Here is a 19,578-nt window from a genome sequence, read left to right on the forward strand (position 1 = left end):
TCAGTGGAGATGGGGTCTCGCTCTTGCTCAGTCTGGTCTCGAACTCCTGACCTTGAGCGATTCACCCGCCTTGGCCTCCCAGAATGCTAGAATTACAGGTGTAGCCACTGCACCCACCCTACCTGTTCTTTATTCAAATGTAAGGGATTTCCCCTGGTCCACCAGGCCATGGAGCCTCAAATTTATCTTATTTTGAAAGGCCCTTAAAAGTAACTAGGATGTGAGGCAAATGCGCTTGGGGGATTGGAGAATTGCAGGTCCTTGGAAAGCAGGCGTGGCTGGGGGCGGGGAGAGGGGTCCAAGGGAGGGAGGGAGGCCGGGGTGGAGATCTCCCCTCCCCTTTAGTGAACCTGATGTTTACATGGTGGCCCCCCCCCCCAGGGAGTGCTAAGCACTTTTGGGGTGTTAACTCAGGTATACCCTGGCGACAGGCCCCGAGGCTGGAGGCTGACTCACTGGCTTGTCTCCTTCTTATCTGACTTGGAGAATTCACTTTCTCTAGATTTGCCCTGAATGAAAAGTCATTTAGCTCTTGAAAAAAGTGTTTCATTGCTATGTGTGTACAATGTTCCCATTTTACAGATGGGAAACTGAGGTCAGGAGAGGAATGGGATCTGGCCCACCTCGTCAGAGCTGGGACTCGGAGCTTCTGTCACTTCCATCAGAGGGGTGGGGACAAAGATGGGAGCATGTGTAACAGGTGGGGCGTCGGGGCGGACCCCTCCCCCAGTAACCCCGTCCCCCCAGGAGCTGCGGGAGCGTGTCCTCAGAGGGAAGTACCGGGTCCCTTTCTACATGTCAACAGACTGTGAGAGCATCCTGCGGAGATTTTTGGTGCTGAACCCAGCTAAACGCTGTACTCTCGAGGTGAGCCCCGCAGCCACCGACCGGGGGTCCCCTCCTCCCGTCTCCTGACTTCCCCAAACGCTCCCTGCCCCCAACAGCCCTCTCGCCCCACTCTTCCTCTCCCAGGCCCATCCTGCCGCCACCCCCAGCAACCCCACCCTGCCAGTAATTAGCTAATGAGCTCCTAGGATGATTACAGGGTGCCAGGGGCCCAGATGATGCGGAGGAGGTGGGTGGCGGCAGGAGGCTCTGGCAGAGGATGGGGGAGGGGCAGCGGGTGCCAGCTCCCAGGGAGTCCACGATGCTGGGTGTTAAGCACCGGGGGTGTGGGGCAGGTCAGGTGGCCCCACTTGGGGGCCCGCCTGGGAGGTGGGGAGCTGCATTACTCCTGGTTCCTTCTGACCCCCGTCTGTCCCGCTCCTGTTCCCCGCAGCAAATCATGAAAGACAAGTGGATCAACATCGGGTATGAGGGCGAGGAGCTGAAGCCATACACGGAGCCTGAGGAGGACTTCGGGGACACCAAGCGGATCGGTGAGGGGCAGGGAGAGTAGGTGCCCAGAGGCTCAGAGCCAGGGCGGGAGCTCGCACGCACCTGTCGCCTTGGTCGGTGCATCCGAGAAACGTGCAGGGCTCTTAGGGAAAGCGGCGAGGAGTCTGGGCTGCAGTCCCTGCACTGCCACTTTCTAGCTGTGTGACTCTAGCTTCCTCTCTCTGTGCTTTTGTTTCCTCATCTGCAGATGGGAATAATCACAGCACCCACCTCATAGAGTTATGAATATTAAATGAGGCAATCTGCATACAGCACTTATATTAGTGCCTGGCGTGTGATAAGTGCACATGCATGTTAGTTTTGAATGTTAAGACACAAGTCACAGGCCGGGCGCGGTGGCCCACGCCTGTAATCCTAGCACTCTGGGAGGCCGAGGCGGGCGGATTGCTCAAGGTCAGGAGTTCGAGACCAGCCTGAGCAAGAGTGAGATCGAATCTCTACTGTAAATAGAAAGAAATTAATTGGCCAACTAAAAACATACATAGAAAAGATTAGCCGGGCATGGTGGCGCATGCCTGTAGTCCCAGCTACTTGGGAGGCTGAGGCAGGAGGATAGCTTGAGCCCAGGAGTTTGAGGTTGCTGTGAGCTAGGCTGATGCCACGGCACTCACTCTAGTCCAGGCAACAGAGTGAGACTCTGGACAACAGAGCGAGACTCAAAAAAAGAAAAAGAAAAAAGATGCAAATCATAGACCACTTCTAGAAAGGTTTGAGCCAAGTCATTAGTGATCTGCATGTTTGGGGAAACCCCCCACCTTGGCACATATCTCACCTGCCACCCTTTTGCCCTGATCCCTCTAGCCTGGAATCTTAGAACCCTTGAACCCTAAAGCATTAGCTCTGGAAAAACCCCTTAGAAGCCATCCAGAACCTTCCATTCTACAGCCGAGGAAACTGAGGCCACCATCGGAGTCTGGCTGCATTAATCAGGACCTTCAGGGTTACAAGTAACAGAAAACCCAAGTCATTCTTGCTTTAACAAGATAATAATAACAGGTTGAACCCCCAAAAAAAAAAGTTTGAACCGTATGAAATTGCCATTCTATAGGTCAAAAAATGTCAATACTGGCAATTTTTTATGATCTAACCTAATAGTGGTAATTTATTCATTCACATAACTGAAAAGCCCAGGATATGCAGCCTTCAGGCACAGTTGGATCCAGGTGCTCAGAGACAGTTGAGAATCTTCACCTTGGTGGCTTCTTTTCCAGGCAGCTCTCGTGACACGGGGGCAAGCTGGTAACAGCGTATCCTAGTATCCTGGACACCCTATCAGGAAGAGAAGCCACTTTCCTAATGTTCCAATAAAAATCCCTGGCTGGTGCCCATAGGCTACCCCTGAACCAATCAGTGTGGCCTTGGAGATGGACTGCTCTAATTGGCCAGACTTGGGCCACACGCCTGCTCTGGACCAATCAGCGCACCTTTAGGAGGGGAACACTCTGATTGGCCAGACCTGGGTTTATGTGCCCGTGGTGGGGTTTGGAGCAGTCAGGAGTCAGCCAGGTGACTGAAGAGGGGAAAGAATGTTCTTTCAAGGAAAATCACGGTGACGCTGGCAGAATGGACATGGGAAAGTTCAAACAGTGGGCATTGCTGAGTGGCACAGAGGTGGGTGGAGGGTCTGGGAGACTGATCCTTTTCTCCACCCGTTTCCCAGAGGTGATGGTGGGTATGGGCTACACACGGGAAGAAATCAAAGAGGCCTTGACCAGCCAGAAGTACAACGAAGTGACCGCCACCTACCTCCTGCTGGGCAGGAAGACTGAGGTCAGAGGGGGCCGGGGGCCCTGGGGAATGGGCCATGCCTGGGGCGGAGGGACTAGGGGTGGAGGGACTGGGGGCTCAGGGATTTCGGGTGGAGGGACTTGGGGCGCAGGGATTTGGGGCGGAGGGACTGGGGGCACAGGGACAGGGGCGGAGGGACTGGGGGCGCAGGGACTTGGGGCAGAGGGACTGGGGGCGCAGGGACTAGGGGCGCAGGGACTGGGGGCGCAGGGAATTGGAGCGGAGGGACTGGGGGCACAGGGAATTGGGGCAGAGGAACTGGGGGCACAGGGACTTGGGGCAGAGGGACTGGGGGTGCAGGGACTAGGGGTGGAGGAGGAACTGGGGGCGCAGGGACTTGGGGCGGAGGAACTGGGGGCACAGGGACAGGGGCGGAGGGACTGAGGGTGCAGGGACTTGGGGCAGAGGGACTGGGGGCGCAGGGACTAGGGGCGGAGGGACTGGGGGCGCAGGGAATTGGGGCAGAGGGACTGGGGGCGCAGGGACTAGGGGCGGAGGACCTGGGGGTGCAGGGACTAGGGGCGGAGGGACTGGGGGCGCAGATGGGGCGGGGACTGAGGCACCTCGTCTGTCTTTCTCTTGCAGGAGGGTGGGGACCGGGGTGCCCCAGGGCTGGCCCTGGCTCGGGTGCGGGCGCCCAGCGACACCACCAATGGGACGAGCTCCAGCAAAGGCGCCGGCCACAGCAAAGGGCAGCGGAGTTCCTCCTCCACCTACCACCGCCAGCGCAGGCACAGCGACTTCTGTGAGTGTCGCCCCACCCCAGCGAGTCCCCCAGCCCAAGGCTCGGACCTGCCTGTGTCAGGGTTCTCCGACTGGGGAGGTCGGAACCCGCTGGATTCCGACCACTGGAATCGCAGCCAGACCCGGAGCAGACACTCCCTGTGTCTTTCTTCCTCTTGGCTTGTCTGGTTTTTCCTCTGGTCTCTGATCTCACCTTATCTTTTTCCTGATCTCTCAGCTCCCAGATTTCTTCCATCTCAGCTTTAGGGACCAGCCCAGATGGTAGCTGGCATATTTTAGTCCACTCATCAGAGGTGGAGCTCTGATACCAGAGTCCTGTTGGGATTAATCCACTATGACTGGAGCACAGGAGGACACATTGTACAAAGTGGCTGCTGAGAGCCTGCCCTCTGGCCTCTCCTCCACACTGAGTTGAGGGAGTTCCTTCCTAGTAGAAGGGGGCTGGGCAGACACACCTGATTGTACCTACATTCTGCAGCTGACAGACATTTCATCTGCTGCAGAAAATGAATGGAAACCACCACTTAGGCATGGAAACTTCCGAGGGGGTCTCTTACCCACAGCCTCATCTAATGTTAATCCTTTGACAGTCTTATTAAGATAAAAGTCACATGGCATACAACTTACCCATTTAAAGTGTACAATTCAGGCCGGGCGCTGTGGCTCACGCCTGTAATCCTAGCTCTTGGGAGGCCGAGGCGGGCGGATTGCTCAAGGTCAGGAGTTCAAAACCAGCCTGAGCAAGAGCGAGACCCCGTCTCTACTATAAATAGAAAGAAATTAATTGGCCAACTGATATATACATAAAAAAATTAGCCGGGCATGGTGGCGCATGCCTGTAGTCCCAGCTACCCGGGAGGCTGAGGCAGAAGGATCGCTCGAGCCCAGGAGTTTGAGGTTGCTGTGAGCTAGGCTGACGCCACGGCACTCACTCTAGCCTGGGCAACAAAGCGAGACTCTGTCTCAAAAAAAAAATAAATAAATAAAGTGTACAATTCAGCAGCTTTAATATATTTACAGAGTTGTACATCCATCACCACAGCCAACTTTATTATTTTTTATATATTATTTTTTTCCTACATAATAAACACCTTGTTTAACACAACCAATTTTAGAACATTTTCATTGCCCCAAAATGAAACTCCCTAACCCTTAACTGTCAACTTACAATCTTCTGTCCACCCCCACCCCCGTCACAGCCCCAGGCTCTGACAACTATCAGTGTAATTTTACATCTATGGATTTGCCAATTCTAGACATTTCCGATAACTGGAATGATACAACATGTGGTCTTCTGCGACTAGTGCCTTTGATTTAGCGTAATGTGTTCAGGCTCCATCCCTGCTACACATATCAAATACACGTATCTGTTGCTGAAGCGTGTTGCTCCGCACAGCTGTGCCACATTTTGTTTCTCCCGCCATCCGCCAGTGAACAGGTGGCTGGCTTCCGCTTTCTGGCTGTCGTGAATGCTGCTGCTGGGAACTTTCGTGGACGTGTTTTTGTGTAGACGTGTTGCCTTCGTTTCTCATGGGCGCATATGTGGGAGCGGAATTGCTGGGTCATCTGGGAGCTCTATGTTTAGCAGTTTAAGGAACTTCCGGAATATTTCCCAACTTCTCGTTTTTACAGCCCTACTTGTGTGCGGGGGTGAAGTTCCTTACTCTGGGACAGACACTAGAGTGAGGAGGCAGGAGGTGCCCGTTTCGCTCATGCTGCACCACTGCTGGGTGGTCAAACCGCTCCCCTTTCCCTGTCTATAAAGTAACAAGATTGGCCCAGAAGGTCCCCAAGGAGCTTGAGACTCCGATGTCATATGGTCAGAACGTGGCAGCCTTCAAAAATCCCCACACCGAGATGTGGGTTGCGGGGATTATCGGGGTGAAGGATTGCAATCGCCGATGGGTGCCCAGTGTCAGTCACTGTCGTCGTAAAGCTCCCAGCTCGTGGTCTGGGACTTTGCGCATTAGTGTCCCTGAGGATATAACCTGTAGACATTCTGACCGTCTGAAGCTTGTGAGTGCGTTTCACCCCCTGGCTCTAAAACAGACTCCTAAGATGTCCCAAGGGACCAGATTGGTTTTGCTTTGTTTTTTTGTTTGTTTGTTTTTGAGACAGAGTCTCACTTTGTTGCCCAGGCTAGAGTGAGTGCTGTGGCGTTAGCTTAGCTCACAGCAACCTCCTGCCTCAGCCTCGGCTAATTTTTTTCTATATATTTTTAGTTGGCCAATTAATTTCTGTTTATAGTAGAGACGGGGTCTTGCTCTTGCTCAGGCTGGTTTCAAATTCCAGACCTCGAGCGATCCACCTGCCTGGGCCTCCCAGAGTGCTAGGATTACAGGCATGAGCCACCGTGCCCGGCTTGTTTTTGAAATTGTTAATACAGTCACATCCTCCAAAATTGGTTGGTGCGAGAAAGGTAGATGATGAAAAAGTCTTTGTCCAACCCATTCCCCAGCGCCTAGTTTATTGCAGCCGTTGCAACTGGTTTTTATTTTTCTTTTTATTTTTTTTTTGAGACAGAGTCTCACTCTGTTGCCCAGGCTAGAGCGAGTGCCCTGGCGTCAGCCTAGCTCACAGCAACCTCAAACTCCTGGGCTCAAGCAATCCTCCTGCCTCAGCCTCCCAAGTAGCTGGGACTACAGGCATGTGCCACCATGCCCGGCTAATTTTTTCTATGTATATTAATTGGCCAATTAATTTCTTTCTATAGTAGAGATGGGGTCTCACTCTTGCTCAGGCTGGTTTCTAACTCCTGACCTCGAGCAATCCTCCCACCTTGGCCTCCCAGAGTGCTAGGATTACAGGCGTGAGCCACCGCGCCTGGCCTGCAACTGGTTTTATATGAATTCTTTAGGAGGGATTTTAGTCATATTGAAATGTATAAAGAGATATGGGAAGAGAGAGGAAGGAAGGAAGAGAAGGAGGGATCAAGAGAGAAAGAAGGAAGGAAGATAAGGATATATAAAAACAAATATTCTCCCCTTTTAATACAAATGATAGTCTTTTGGAGATATTTATACACAACACTTTTTTATCCGAATGATGGCACACTGTAGACCCTGCCTTTTCTATTTTATAGTCTGTCTTGAAGATAATTCTATATCAGGACATCAAATGCTTCCTCGTTCTTTCTGGTACCTGCTTAGTATTCCGTGGTGTGGAAATACCTTGACTTACATAGTCATCCCCCTGTTAAGGGGCATTTAGGCTCCTCCTAGTCTTAGAAAAAAACAAAACAAAAAGCAAACGCCGCAATGAACGACGTATGTTTGCATCGTGTCATCTGTTTGGAGTGTCCGGGTCCATTCTGGGTTTTCCCGGTGACGGCAGCTCTAACCGATGCCCCTCCCCCAGGCGGCCCGTCCCCAGCACCCCTGCACCCCAAGCGCAGCCCGACGAGCACGGGGGAGACGGAGCTGAAGGAGGAGCGGCTGCCGGGCCGGAAGGCGAGCTGCAGCGCCGCGGGCAGCGGGAGCCGGGGGCTGCCCCCGTCCAGCCCCATGGTCAGCAGCGCCCACAACCCCAACAAGGCCGAGATCCCGGAGCGGCGGAAGGACAGCACGAGCACCCCTGTGAGTGGCCAGGGCTGGGGGCAGCCGCACGTGCTCGATGCTGGTGCACGAATTAACGGGTGGTGTCGGAAACGGAAAGAAGAGCAGCAGTGCTTTCAGCAGGAAGGATTTAATACAGGGGAATGAAGTGCTTTGGAAATCTAGAAAGCAGGAGCTGCTTCCCCCGACCGCCCCTTAGCTCGCCCGGGTCCGTCACGATCCCGGCTCCTGTGCTCTGCGCATGCGCAGAGCTGCCCCGAGGCCGTGCCCTTGACCGGTGGGTCACGTTCGGCTCCTGCCGGTTGAGGCCTGGCCATGACCAAGCCCCGCACAGGTGCTGGTCTGAACTGGTTGTGGGCATTTTAAAAGCGTGGGTCACCATCGGTGCGGACGCAAAATGCTTCTGGGGTCTTTTTGGTTTTTAGACAGGGTCCAGGGCCTTGCTCTGTCGCCCGGGCTAGAGTGCAGTGGCGTTATCACAGCTCACTGCAACCTCCAACTCCTGGGCTCAAGCGATCCCTGCCTCAGCTTCCCAAAGTGCTAGAATTACAGGTGTGAGCCACTGCGACTGGCCTAGTTGTTTCATTTTTAGCATAAGGTTTTGCTCTTTAACAAAGAAGTTATAGGAATTAAGTTTTTAAATACTCATCTTTCTTGTACGTAGTTGGCAACATTCATCCTTTTAAGTTCTTCCTAGTGCCTTTGGTGCCACTGGTCACTTTGGGTTTATTTGGGTTCTAAAGACTCAAGTTAGAGCAAGGCTGCGTGGCTGTTTGCTGGGTGGGGACGTTTCTGCAGAGGCCCAGCCATGAGTAGGTGCCCGCCCAGCAATGGTGACTGGTGGTGTCTAGCTTTGACTGGTTTTAACTGGAAGTGACCAGCCATAACCAGCAGCGTCCAGCCATTACTGGTCAGGACTGGTGGTGACCAGCAGTGTTTATCCATGACTGGCCTTAACTGGCAGTGACCAGCTTTGACAGGCTCTGGCTGGCTTTGACCCGCCTTCATTGGCTTTGACCGGCCATGGCTGGCCGTAACTGGCAGTGAATGGCTCTGACCGGCGTGGCTGGTGGTGACCTGCAGCAGCAGGTGGTGGCTGGCCATGACTGGTGGGAGCTGGGGGACAGCAGAGGGAGAAGCCCCACGGGGGGTCAGGAGAAGGTGCTCTTGGGGACAGCTCCCTGGCCTACTCACGCCAGAAGGGACACAGGGACGTGGCTGCTTGGTGATCTGTAATCCGGAAAAGGTGGACGTGGCAGGGAAGGAGAGGGCAAAGCGGGAGTGCAGTATTCAAACAAAAGGTGCCTCTTACGGCTTAATGTTAGGGTGGGAAGAAAAGGAAAATGAAAACAAAATCAGATCCTAGAAAGGGTTGGAGGAGCAGACAACAGGCTGGACCTGCAGGGACAACACTCACAGCCACACAGCAGCGCTGACCCACCAGGGCAGCTGCCGCCCCTGAGGCCGCCCCAGCACTGGTGGACTCAGGAGCACACGGTCATGGTCGTGGCTGTTACTCAGGACTCAAAAGCCCCGTCCTCCACCAAAAGAGCCTCTTGACACCCAGCAGGCTGGACAGCAGCCACTGGGGCCTGCTGAAGCAAAGACCTTTGTCTTGTCACCTCGCCTGTGCGGGCTGAAGTCAGGGGGCAGGGAAGCGGCTGACATCCCTTTTCCACCTTCCAGATCTTCATGAGTGCAAAGATTGGCAGAACCCAACTTATATCCAGAACCTGTGCTGCAAAGGAGTCTGGGAAATGTAGTATTTGGGGTTCCTGCGTCTGAGTTCCTGAGAATGGTATAGTGCAGGTTAAAAGTACACGTTAAACGAAAAATCAAATATCCTTAACATAGGAATAAAAGAGTGGAGGCAGCCGGGCATGGTGGCGCACACCTGTAGTCCCAGCTACTCGGGAGGCTGAGGCAGGAGGATTGCTTGAGCCTAGGAGTGTGAGGTTGCTGTGAGCTAGGCTGACGCCATGGCACTCTAGCCTGGGCAACAGAGCGAGACTCTATCTCAAAAAAATAATAATAATAGACAATATTAGGAACTACTTTATGCCAATAAATTTGACCACTTAGATGAAATGGACACTTTTCTAAAAAAAAAAAAAAAAAAACACAACTTATCCAAAACTGACACAAGAAGAAATAGAAAACTCGAACAGTCTTAGATTCTTATGAAAGAAATTGAATCCACAATCCGAAACCTTCTCCATAAAGAAAATTCTAGGCTCAGATGGCTCCCACTAGTGGAATTCTGCCAAACAGTTGAAGAAATGACACCAAGCTGAGACAAACTTGGAGAGAATGGGAAAGACGGGGTCTCTTCCCAACTCGCCCGAGAGGGAGGGAGGGCCGCCTGGTCCCGACACTCCCAGAGCCACAGTCCCGTGTGGGCTGGGGACACAGGCGGGAGCAGGTGTTGACACGCTGACACAGGCCACAGTGGGGAGTCCAGACGAGGCACCTGACTCAGCCCGGGCCCGGGTGGGGCTGTGTTGTGAACTGGGGCTGAACGGCGTGTAGGAGTGAGTCGGGGAAGAGGTAGGAGGAATGTTCTAGCAGGTGAGGCAGCCAGTGAGCACAAAGCCTGGGAGGGGAGAGACAAGTGTGGCGTGAACAAGTGTGTTAACAAAAAGCTTGGTGCCTCCCAAGGTGGGAGGGGGTATTGCTGGAGGAGGTGGGGTAGACAAGGATGGTCCCTGGGAACCTGCCCTGCCTCAGTTTACCCCTGGCTTCCTTGCTCCAGTGGACTCAGCCTAGATGGTTGGGTTCACCTGTGAACGTTTCATGTCTTGGGGACCTTTCAGCCATCTCCTACTCACTCTCATTTTCCCCACGGGCCCCTGACTCATTCCCTGTGAGAGAGGGCAGGGGAGAGGGGGGCTGGGGAGTCTCTTTACCTCCTCACCCCCTTCCTGGCCGTGCCTCCTGCAGAACAACCTCCCTCCCAGCATGATGGCCCGCAGGAACACCTACGTGTGCACAGAGCGCCCGGGGGCTGAGCGCCCGTCACTGTTGCCAAATGGCAAAGAAAACAGGTATGGGGGGGCAGCAGCAGGCTGGTGGCAGGGGTGGGGGGAGGCGAGCCAGATTCCCCCCCCTTGATCCAAGGTGATAGACGCTGGGGGCGGGGCCTTGGGGCTGGAGGGTGTGTGTGTCTGCCCTTCCCCTGGCACGGTCAACCCCTGTACCCCCCCCCCAAAATCGTCCCCACTTAATTAATTAGTCGTCAGCACCAGGCAAGCAGTCTGCCCTGCCTCCGCCCACGATCCTTGGGAACCTGAGTTGATTTTTTTTGAATGATCCATTTTTAGAACTTGATAGAAGCCCCAGAATGTCACAGCTTCAACATCATCTGGTTGGCTGGTTCTCAAACTCCTTGTTTGCCTGAGTCTGTGAGGTCCCTTCCAGCTGGCAAGCGAGGGGACCCAGCCGGGCTGGCTGGAGCATAAAAAGGGAATGAGCTGGTCCGCACCACGGTTCACGTCCAGAGTGGGGCCGGCTTCGGGACGAGGACACTGCCGCCCACCAGGACTGTGGAGCACGCTGATGGCTGGCGTGGGTGTTCCTGTTTGGCTTGGGCGGGGTGGTGGAGCTGTTGGCAGTCGTGATTCTGTGACTCCTCAGTTCTGAGTTCTAATCTTGGCCTCTGCAGAACTCACTGGGCTGGCAGGAAGGCGTTGGGCAATCTCTGAGCCTCTGTTTCCTCTTCTGTAAAATGGGGCTGATGCTGTCTGCCTCTAGGCCCCACTAGAGGGCTCTAGGAAAGACCATATGTGTCCTCTACCTAGCACTGGGTACAGGCAGATGCATAGGCATTCAATGACTGGGAGCTTGGGGGTGGGGTTATTAAATAAAAATAATAATAGTGAACATTAATCAACCAGCAGCCTATGCCAGGCCTATGCTACATATATTAGCTGGCCAGTGCCCCTGACAGCTCTGAGAGATAGATCCTGATATATCTCCGTTTTTCAGCTTGAGGAAATGAGGCACAGAGAGGTTAAGTAAGTTGTCCAAAGCCACACAGCTGGTAAGTCAAGGCATAAAGATTCCAGACTGAATCTAGAATCCGAATTTGTAACCACTTAATAATACATGACCTTCCACTTCTGGTCAAGAGACGGTGGACCAGTCAGATTATAGACTCAGAGATCCCCATTACAGCAGCCTCACTGACGTGGAGGTTTAGTCCTCTGTGATGTGACCATCCAGTCTCAGCGTGAAGCTCCAGCTTTGGGGCTGAGGCCACTGCAGCAGCTGCCAGGATTTCCCAACCCGGGAGAAGTAGGGGAAGAGAGTAGAGGGCAAGTAGCGTTCTTTTTAAAGGCCTGACCCAGAAATGGTACCGAACACTCTGCTTACATCCCATTGGCTGGAGCATAGTCATCTAACCACCCCTAGCTGCAAGGGAGCCTGGGAAATGTAGTCTCTGGCTAGGCGGCCATGTGCAGTACTCAAATCTGGGGTTTGGTTACCGAGAGCAAAACAGGAAGATGGCTTCCGCCACGGTCAGGGTTTCCTCTCTGAGATCCAGGCTGGACCAGGGGTCCCTGGAAGGATAAAAATTGGAGGTCTGGCAGGACTAGGAGGGTTCGAGGGGCTGGAGGGGGGTCCTGGGATAGTGGGACCCACACAGCATTTTGAGAGAGAGAGAGAGGGTCCCTTCCTCTTTATTTTCACCTGTCAAAAAATTGTCATAATGCATGTGGTTGTCCTTGACGTTTACATCTGTTAATATTCCTTTCCCAAGTTTGGGTGATTTGGTTCCTGAGATTTGGATGGCAGATAGCAAGGGAGGCATCCAAAAATTCATGTGAATCTATCCAGTTGCTGACTTTGTAGAGAGGAGTTGGGCTCGGGGACAGTTTGGAGAGAGTAGAGTTTGAAAAGGGGACAGTTTGAAAGCGGGGCAACTTATGAGGGAGTGAGTAAAGCATGGCTAGGGCTGTATGGTGCACAGCCTGCACAACTGTACGCGGCGGCCCTGTCTCTGAGCCGTGGGCTACTTAGGGTTTCTGGTCTCAGGACAAGACAGTGAAGAATCAGAGGGACTGGGGCCCTGGCCTGCCTTGGGGCCCCAACTTGACTTGTCGCTCTCTGCCCACAGCTCAGGCACCCCACGGGTGCCCCCCGCCTCCCCCTCCAGCCACAGCCTGGCTCCCCCATCAGGGGAGCGGAGCCGTCTGGCGCGAGGCTCCACCATCCGCAGCACCTTCCATGGCGGCCAGGTCCGGGACCGGCGGGCAGGGGGCGGGGGTGGCGGGGGTGTGCAGAACGGGCCCCCTGCCTCTCCCACACTGGCCCACGAGGCCGCACCCCTGCCCGCTGGGCGGCCCCGCCCCACCACCAACCTCTTCACCAAGCTGACCTCCAAACTGACCCGAAGGTGAGCTCCGCGGGATGGCGGGGGCGGGGCAGGGTGGGGGCCGGTGGGGCCTTAACCTGTCTTCTCTCTGCTCTGCCTCCTGCACCCTGATATTTCTTCCTCCTCCTCTTCCTCCTCTTCCTCCCCTGCGCACCCCACCTCCCTCCTCACGCTGCAGGGTTACCCTCGATCCCTCTAAACGGCAGAACTCTAACCGCTGTGTTTCGGGCGCCTCTCTGCCCCAGGGATCCAAGATCAGTAAGTCCCGTCCACCCTCCGTTCTCTCTGGCCCTGCCTCCCTGCCTGCATGTCTGGCCTGTGTGCGGCATCGGGGAGGGGGCTCTGTGGGTTTGAGCCGGGTACCGCGTCTGGAGGTGGGGTCTGATCGTTCATCTACTCACAGAGCCACAGTCTCTCGAGGCCCAGATCCCAGCTCTGCTGAGTGACCTCGAGCAAGTCACTCAACCTTTCTGGGCCTCACTTTTCCTCTTCTGTAAAATGGGGATAACAGTACCATCCTCCTAGGGTTGTCGTGAGGACTAAATGAGGTGCTATCTGGACTAAGCTTAGAATGATGTCTTGGAAAATGCTTTATAAATATGTTATAAATAATTTGCTATTTTTACTAATTGATAGTATTATTCATGAAGCACCTACTATGTGCCCAGCACCACCCTAGGCCCTGAAGTAGAGAATAAACAAAATGTATAAAGTCCTTGCCCAGGCAGAGCCGACATGCTACTAGGGGACCCAGCCACTGATACATAGACTGTCAGGTGGTGACAAGTACTAGGAAGAACAATAGAGAAGGGGTGGGGCCAGGGCTGTGGGGAAGGGAGGGGTGCAGCTTTCCATGGGGCAGGTCTGACAAGGGAGGTGTCATTAGAGCAAAGCCACAATGCGTATCTGAGTGTGCGTGTCTGTCCCTCTGTCTGCCCACTCTCCTCTCTCTTTCATCTTCCACATTCCTCAGTATCTGTCCTATCACCTCACTAACCATTTCAAAACATGCGCCTCTGGGAACGGACAGGAAGGTCAAATCCTGATTCCCAGCCGTCCCCAGCCCAGCTCCAGCCAGCAGGAGAGACTGAGGCTGAGGCAGTGGCTGCCGGGAGTCCCAGAGTCAGTGGGTTGGGGGAGGGGGGCTCCCCACGTCCAGATTAGACACTCTGTCCTCCTCCTCTCCACTAGGGTCACAGACGAACCTGAGAGAATCGGGGGACCTGAGGTCACAAGGTGAGTGCGCCGGCCTACCTCTGACTGCCACACTGGCCCCCTCTGCTCACCTCCTCAGACCTCCCTGCACTACCCCCAGAGGGCCTGGAGTGTCCCCATGGCCCCCTGCCTCCTCTGCCAGCCTGTCTTACCCCTGCATTGATTCCTCTCATTTCCGCCCCATCCCTGAGCACCTTCTCTTGACCTTTAACTTCAGCCTCCACTCACGTACAACCCAACTCCTCTGCCTGCCAGCACCCACCTCCTCTCACCCCTCATCCAATAATGGCAGAATGGTTGCCCCAGGCCGGCAGGTGGCTAACGTTATCTGTACAGGCCCAGCTAGTACATATTTTAGGCTTTGAGAGCCAGGCAGTCTCTGTCACACCAGTTCCATTCTGCCATCATGGCCCAAGAGCAGCCACATTTAATACAAAACAGTAGATATGTCTGTGTTCCAATAAAACTGTTTTTACAAATGCAGGCAACACTGTACTTTGCAAAACGCTGCTTCGGTTTCACAATCTGCCAGTTTAGAGACCCCCGTAGAAACAAGACTTCCTAGTTCCAATAAAGTCCCAGGACTGACTCTGATTGGCTGGGACCCGGTCACATGCCCATTCCTAAACCAATGCCTGTGACCAGAGGGGTGGAATACTCTGATTGGTCAAACCTGGTCATATGCCCATCCTTGACCCAATCACAGTGGCCAGGAAGGTAATGGAATGTTCTCATTGGCCAGAACTGAATCATGTATTCATCATTGGTGCTGAGGGGCAGTCAGCCCCACCAGAACCAGAACAGGGAGGCCAGGAATGCTCCTCTTGGGGAACACTGAGCGCTTTAACGGGACATTTCTTTGCCCTCTCACACATTGTAGAACATTTATCATCCCTGACCCTCCCCTGCCCCCAACTTGACAAACACCAGCAGTACTACCATTGTAAGACATAGTGACAGTCAAGAAGCCCCTAGAGGTCAGGCATGGTAGCTCACGCCTGTAATCCTAGCACTCTGGGAGGCCAAGGCGGGAGGATCGCTCAAGGTCAGGAGTTCAAGACCAGCCTGAGCAAGAGCAAGACCCCATCTCTACTAAAAATAGAAAGAAATTAATTGGCCAACTAAAAATATATAGAAAAAATTAGCCGGGCATGGTGGCTCATGCCTGTAGTCCCAGCTACTCGGGAGGCTGAGGCAGGAGGATCGCTTGAGCCCAGGAGTTTGAGGTTGCTGTGAGCTAGGCAGACACCACAGCACTCTAGCCCGGGCAACAGAATGAGACTCTGTCTCAAAAAATAAAAGAAAAAAAGCAGCCCCCGGAAATTTCCAGATACCCCTCTGCATAAACAGACAGTGCTGCTTCTGGTTAAGAATGCCTGGGCTGCCGCGAGGGAGGTCTGTGCCCCCAGGGGGAACGTGGCTGTCGTTACCGAGGATGTGTTTGTTAGGAAACAGGCTCAGCTGCTGTTACAAAGAGATCCCAAAATACAGATAGAAATAAATTTCTGTCTCACACAAACCATGTGGCCAAGCCAGGCTGCTGGGGCCACCCTGCTCCATGAGGTCATTCAGGTCCCCAGGTTCTTCTGCCCCCATGCTTCAGAGCCCTGTTGTCATCTTCACCGTTGAGCCTTCACGCTGCTGCTGAGCCAGGTGGCAGGAGGTGGGGCGGGAGGGTGCAGGTGCAGGTCTCCTTTCAGGCGGCAGTGAGGTGGCCGAGAGACAGGGCCACCCCTGGTGGCGAGGGAGGCTGGGAAACGAGGTCCCCAGCTGGACAGCTGTATGCCCAGCCGAAGCCCTGCCACTGGGGCAAAGGGGGAGAATGGTTGTCGAGGGGACAGCCAGGAGTCTGTCCCAAAGTGGGAAGAACTGTCCCCTCGGTCCTCCACCCGCCTTCCTCTTCTGCCCCGTCTGACCTCTGGTGTCTCCCCACCTCAGTTGCCATCTACCTTGGGATCAAACGGAAACCGCCCCCCGGCTGCTCCGATTCCCCTGGAGTGTGAAGCTGACCAGCTCGCGCCCTCCCGAGGCCCTGATGGCAGCTCTCCGCCAGGCCACCGCGGCCGCCCGCTGCCGCTGCCGCCAGCCGCAGCCGTTCCTGCTGGCCTGCCTGCACGGGGGTGCGGGCGGGCCCGAGCCCCTGTCTCACTTCGAAGTGGAGGTCTGCCAGCTGCCCCGGCCCGGCCTGCGCGGGGTTCTCTTCCGCCGCGTGGCGGGCACCGCCCTGGCCTTCCGCACCCTCGTCACCCGCATCTCCAATGACCTCGAGCTCTGAGCCACCACGGCCTGGGGCCCTTCCTCTTCTCGCCCTTGTCCCCCTCACGCCTACAGGAGGGGAAAGGGGGCAGGGAGGGGATTCTCCCTTCGTCATCACCTCAGTTTCCCTGAATTAGATTTGGGGGCAGAGATTGCTGTTCTTTGGGACTGCTGGGCACTGGAGAAGGACGCGGGGACTTAGTGGGGGGGGGCTGGCACCTTCCTGGAGCCTCCAGCGGGTCCTGTCCCCCTCACCCTGCCATGGGGGCACCTGAGGAGACTTTGGGGGCAGGAAGGGAAACTGAGGAAATTCTTCCATTCCTCCCAACAGCTCAAGGATGATGCCTTGGGCGGGCACTGGGAGAGCTGCTGAGCCTACGGACTGGAGAACTGGGGGGGCTGGGAGTGGGGGTCAGAGAGGCAGATTCCTTCCCCTCCCCTCCCCTCATGCTCGAACCCCCTTCCTGCCCCAGGCTGGCGCGGGGCACTTTGTACAAATCCTTGTAAATACCCCACCCCTCCCCCATGCAGAGGTCTCTTGAGGAGCTGCCCCTGTCACCTCCGGTTTTTAAGTTATTACACCCCCACCCTCCTGTCGGCCCCTCACCTGCAGCCTATTGCCCAATAAACTTAGGAAAGTCCCCCCCACGCTGACCCTGGGGTTTTCCTTCCCTGCCCTCACCTGCAAGTGAGCTGAAGAGGAGGCGTGTGACTTTGGGCCAGTGGTTTCTCCTTTTTGAGCCTCGTTTTTCCCATCCACAGAATGGGAGTCGTGGGGGGGGTGTGGGTCAAGGATGGTCGTGGCAGAGGGCGGGACAGAACTCGGCCTCATCCACGCCCGCCCGCCATGTTACACTGGACTCTAAACCACTTCTTACTCCGATAGTACCTTATTCAATAAACAGTCATTGACCAGTGCCTACTCTGCCCCAGGCCCCGTGCTGGACACGAGACACGAGGAGGCCCGACTGGGGGGCGGGTTCTGACACAAACAATAGAGAAACCATTTGTCTTGGGGAGCCTGGAAGGAAAAGGGGCTGGGGTGTGGGGAAGATGCTCCAGAAGAATTGATGCTGGGGTTGGGCTTTGAAGGATGAGTAGGAGTTGACTAGGTATTGGGTATGCCCTGGGCAAAAAATAAAGCCCAGAAGTGCGAGTGCCTGGTATATCTTCAGAGAACTGTGGGTAATTCCGCTGTGGTTCTGTGTTAGGCATGTGTGGAGACTTAGAGAAATGCTATATTAGGACTAAAAGCAAAAAGGTATTTGTTGGTTTATATTATTTAATAGGCCACCAATGCCTGACTTCATGTATGGTTGAGGCCAGACATTAGGCCATCTCTTCACTCTTTCAGTGTAAATTTAATTCCAGTAGTTTTATCTAGTAGGCACTCTTTTCCGGATGGCAAAGGAATCCCCACCAGTTACTGGTTTCTGTCCCTCCAGCTTCGTACCTGCTGCAGAAAGATCCTCATTACTAACTTCCCAGCAAAAGTCCCAAGGCAGATTCTGATTGGCCCAGATAAGTCATGTGGCCACCTCTGAACCAATCACTGTGACTCTAGAGTGGCCAGGCTCATAGCTAGAGCTGGACATAGATTGGGTTTCCCCAGAGGAAAGTCAGGTGTCGTGAACAAGAGAAGGGACACAGGAGCTCGGCAGACGTAAATGGTTGAAGGCTGTGCAGTACAGAAGGGCAGGGCTTGTTCACATAAGGCCTTCAGGGCCAAAATAAGCAGTCTGGGCTCTCCCCTAAGGTACTGGGGAGCCATGGAGGGGTTCATGCAGGAAAGAAATCCCTGAGGGCGTCCTCTTACTGGGAACTCGGTAGTAACCAAGACAGCCCCAGCCCGCATGAAGCCCACAGTCCAGTGGAGGAGGCAGAGTCATCCTCAGTGACAATCTAGAGTGGGCAGGGCTGGCATAGGGAAGTCCAGGGGAGCACCTAACGAGGCTAGACATGTTGGCAGGACCTTGATTGTGGAGAGGGGCTAGGATTCCTGAGGGCACTGGGGAGCCACGGTGTCATTGTGAGCAGGGGAGAGAAATTGGCTGGCTTGTGCAGGGTGGGTGGGAGGCACGCAGGGCAGGCGACAGGTTAAGGAAGAGGTCGGAGTGGCAGAGGTGGCGTGAGAAGGGATGGAGTTAAGAGTCTTGTGAGGCCAAATGGGCAGGATGTGGCAGCCGACAGGTGCCTGGGCTGCTAATCCGGTGGCGCAGACCGTCTCCACTGCAGTGTCCGTGGTCTGTGTGGCCTCCGGGTCTGAAGCTTCGATTGCTGACGGCGTCTTCAATCGGGGCCAAACTGTAAAGGGCACCCTGGCGTCTCACGGGTCCTGCATGCCTTGATCTTGGGGGTCTCTTCTAATCTTCATGTTTTAGTAATCTCCCTGGGAACTCTTGGAGACATCTTGGGCCTCAGTTTCCCCTCCTTAAAGCAGAGGGTGGATCTGTTGAACTCTAAGGGCCCTTAACTTCTGTGACTCTTAAGATTTGAAAAAGTGCCTCTTCCGGGTTCCTGAGGGTTCCTGCCATTTGCTCTGCCTCACACTTTTTTTCTGAACCTTTTGCTGCCTTGTGGGCCACTCACTGTCCTTGCCGATGGGGACCTTGGCCTGTTTGGCTGAGTGAAGGTGATTGGCGTGCCCAGCCCCCAACATGTGTTCAGATGCTTCTTGATTTCTGTCACCTACTCCTCTCCCTCCCCCCTGTTGCTCTCCCATGTCCCTTTCCTGTTCCTTGCTGGGACCACGTTTGCCAAAAGCCCTGTCCCTAAAGACCATGGGGGTGCTCTGACCCAGGCCCCAGACTGGAGAAGGAAACAGCTTGGACAGGCAGACATTAAGGTGGGAATTGGAGGGTGTAAACAGCAAAAAAAAAAAAAAAAAAAAAAAAAAGATCAAGAGAAGTGATGGAGAGAACTGGAAAGATGAACCTTCTGCAAATGGTATGTATTTCATCGTGCGTGACCTGGAAGAATCACAAACAATAGGATTGATTGCGACTAATTGCCCCAAGGAGACATAGGGAGCCATGGCAGGCTCTTGAGCGAAGTAAGGGAAGTTTGAAAGACTGGTAGCAGCTATAGAGGGCTGAAGTCAGGCCAGACAGGAGGCCAGTGAGAAGCGTAACAGAGGCAGATGAGAGGCATGGGCGGTCTCAAACTAGAGGCCCGTGGGCTAAATTCAAACCTCAAACATTTTATTTGCCCTGCGTTTCTCCCCAGGGTGGACCGTGTTTCAGATCTGAG

The 19,578-nt window shown here is 54.4% G+C and overlaps 1 protein-coding gene across 2 annotated transcripts in view; it reads left to right on the forward strand.

Annotated features, from left to right (window-relative positions):
• MARK4 (microtubule affinity regulating kinase 4) overlaps positions 1-17,247 on the forward strand; it is a 31,970-nt gene extending 14,723 nt beyond the window's left edge. Inside the window, exons 9-18 of one of the 2 annotated variants that reach the window (XM_012761399.3) lie at positions 748-867; positions 1,280-1,379; positions 3,059-3,168; positions 3,772-3,931; positions 7,288-7,505; positions 10,425-10,528; positions 12,601-12,879; positions 13,037-13,116; positions 14,050-14,094; positions 16,012-17,247. In XM_012761399.3, coding sequence (XP_012616853.2) covers positions 748-867; positions 1,280-1,379; positions 3,059-3,168; positions 3,772-3,931; positions 7,288-7,505; positions 10,425-10,528; positions 12,601-12,879; positions 13,037-13,116; positions 14,050-14,094; positions 16,012-16,076 — 1,281 coding nt within the window. In that variant the 3' untranslated portion in view covers positions 16,077-17,247. The remainder of the gene's footprint in view (positions 1-747; positions 868-1,279; positions 1,380-3,058; positions 3,169-3,771; positions 3,932-7,287; positions 7,506-10,424; positions 10,529-12,600; positions 12,880-13,036; positions 13,117-14,049; positions 14,095-16,011) is intronic. The other variant, XM_012761397.2, reaches the window with a different exon arrangement.
• Positions 17,248-19,578: the final 2,331 nt, after the last annotated feature.

This window comes from Microcebus murinus, chromosome 16, assembly GCF_040939455.1.
Source record: "Microcebus murinus isolate Inina chromosome 16, M.murinus_Inina_mat1.0, whole genome shotgun sequence".
Taxonomy (NCBI): Eukaryota; Metazoa; Chordata; class Mammalia; order Primates; family Cheirogaleidae; genus Microcebus; species Microcebus murinus.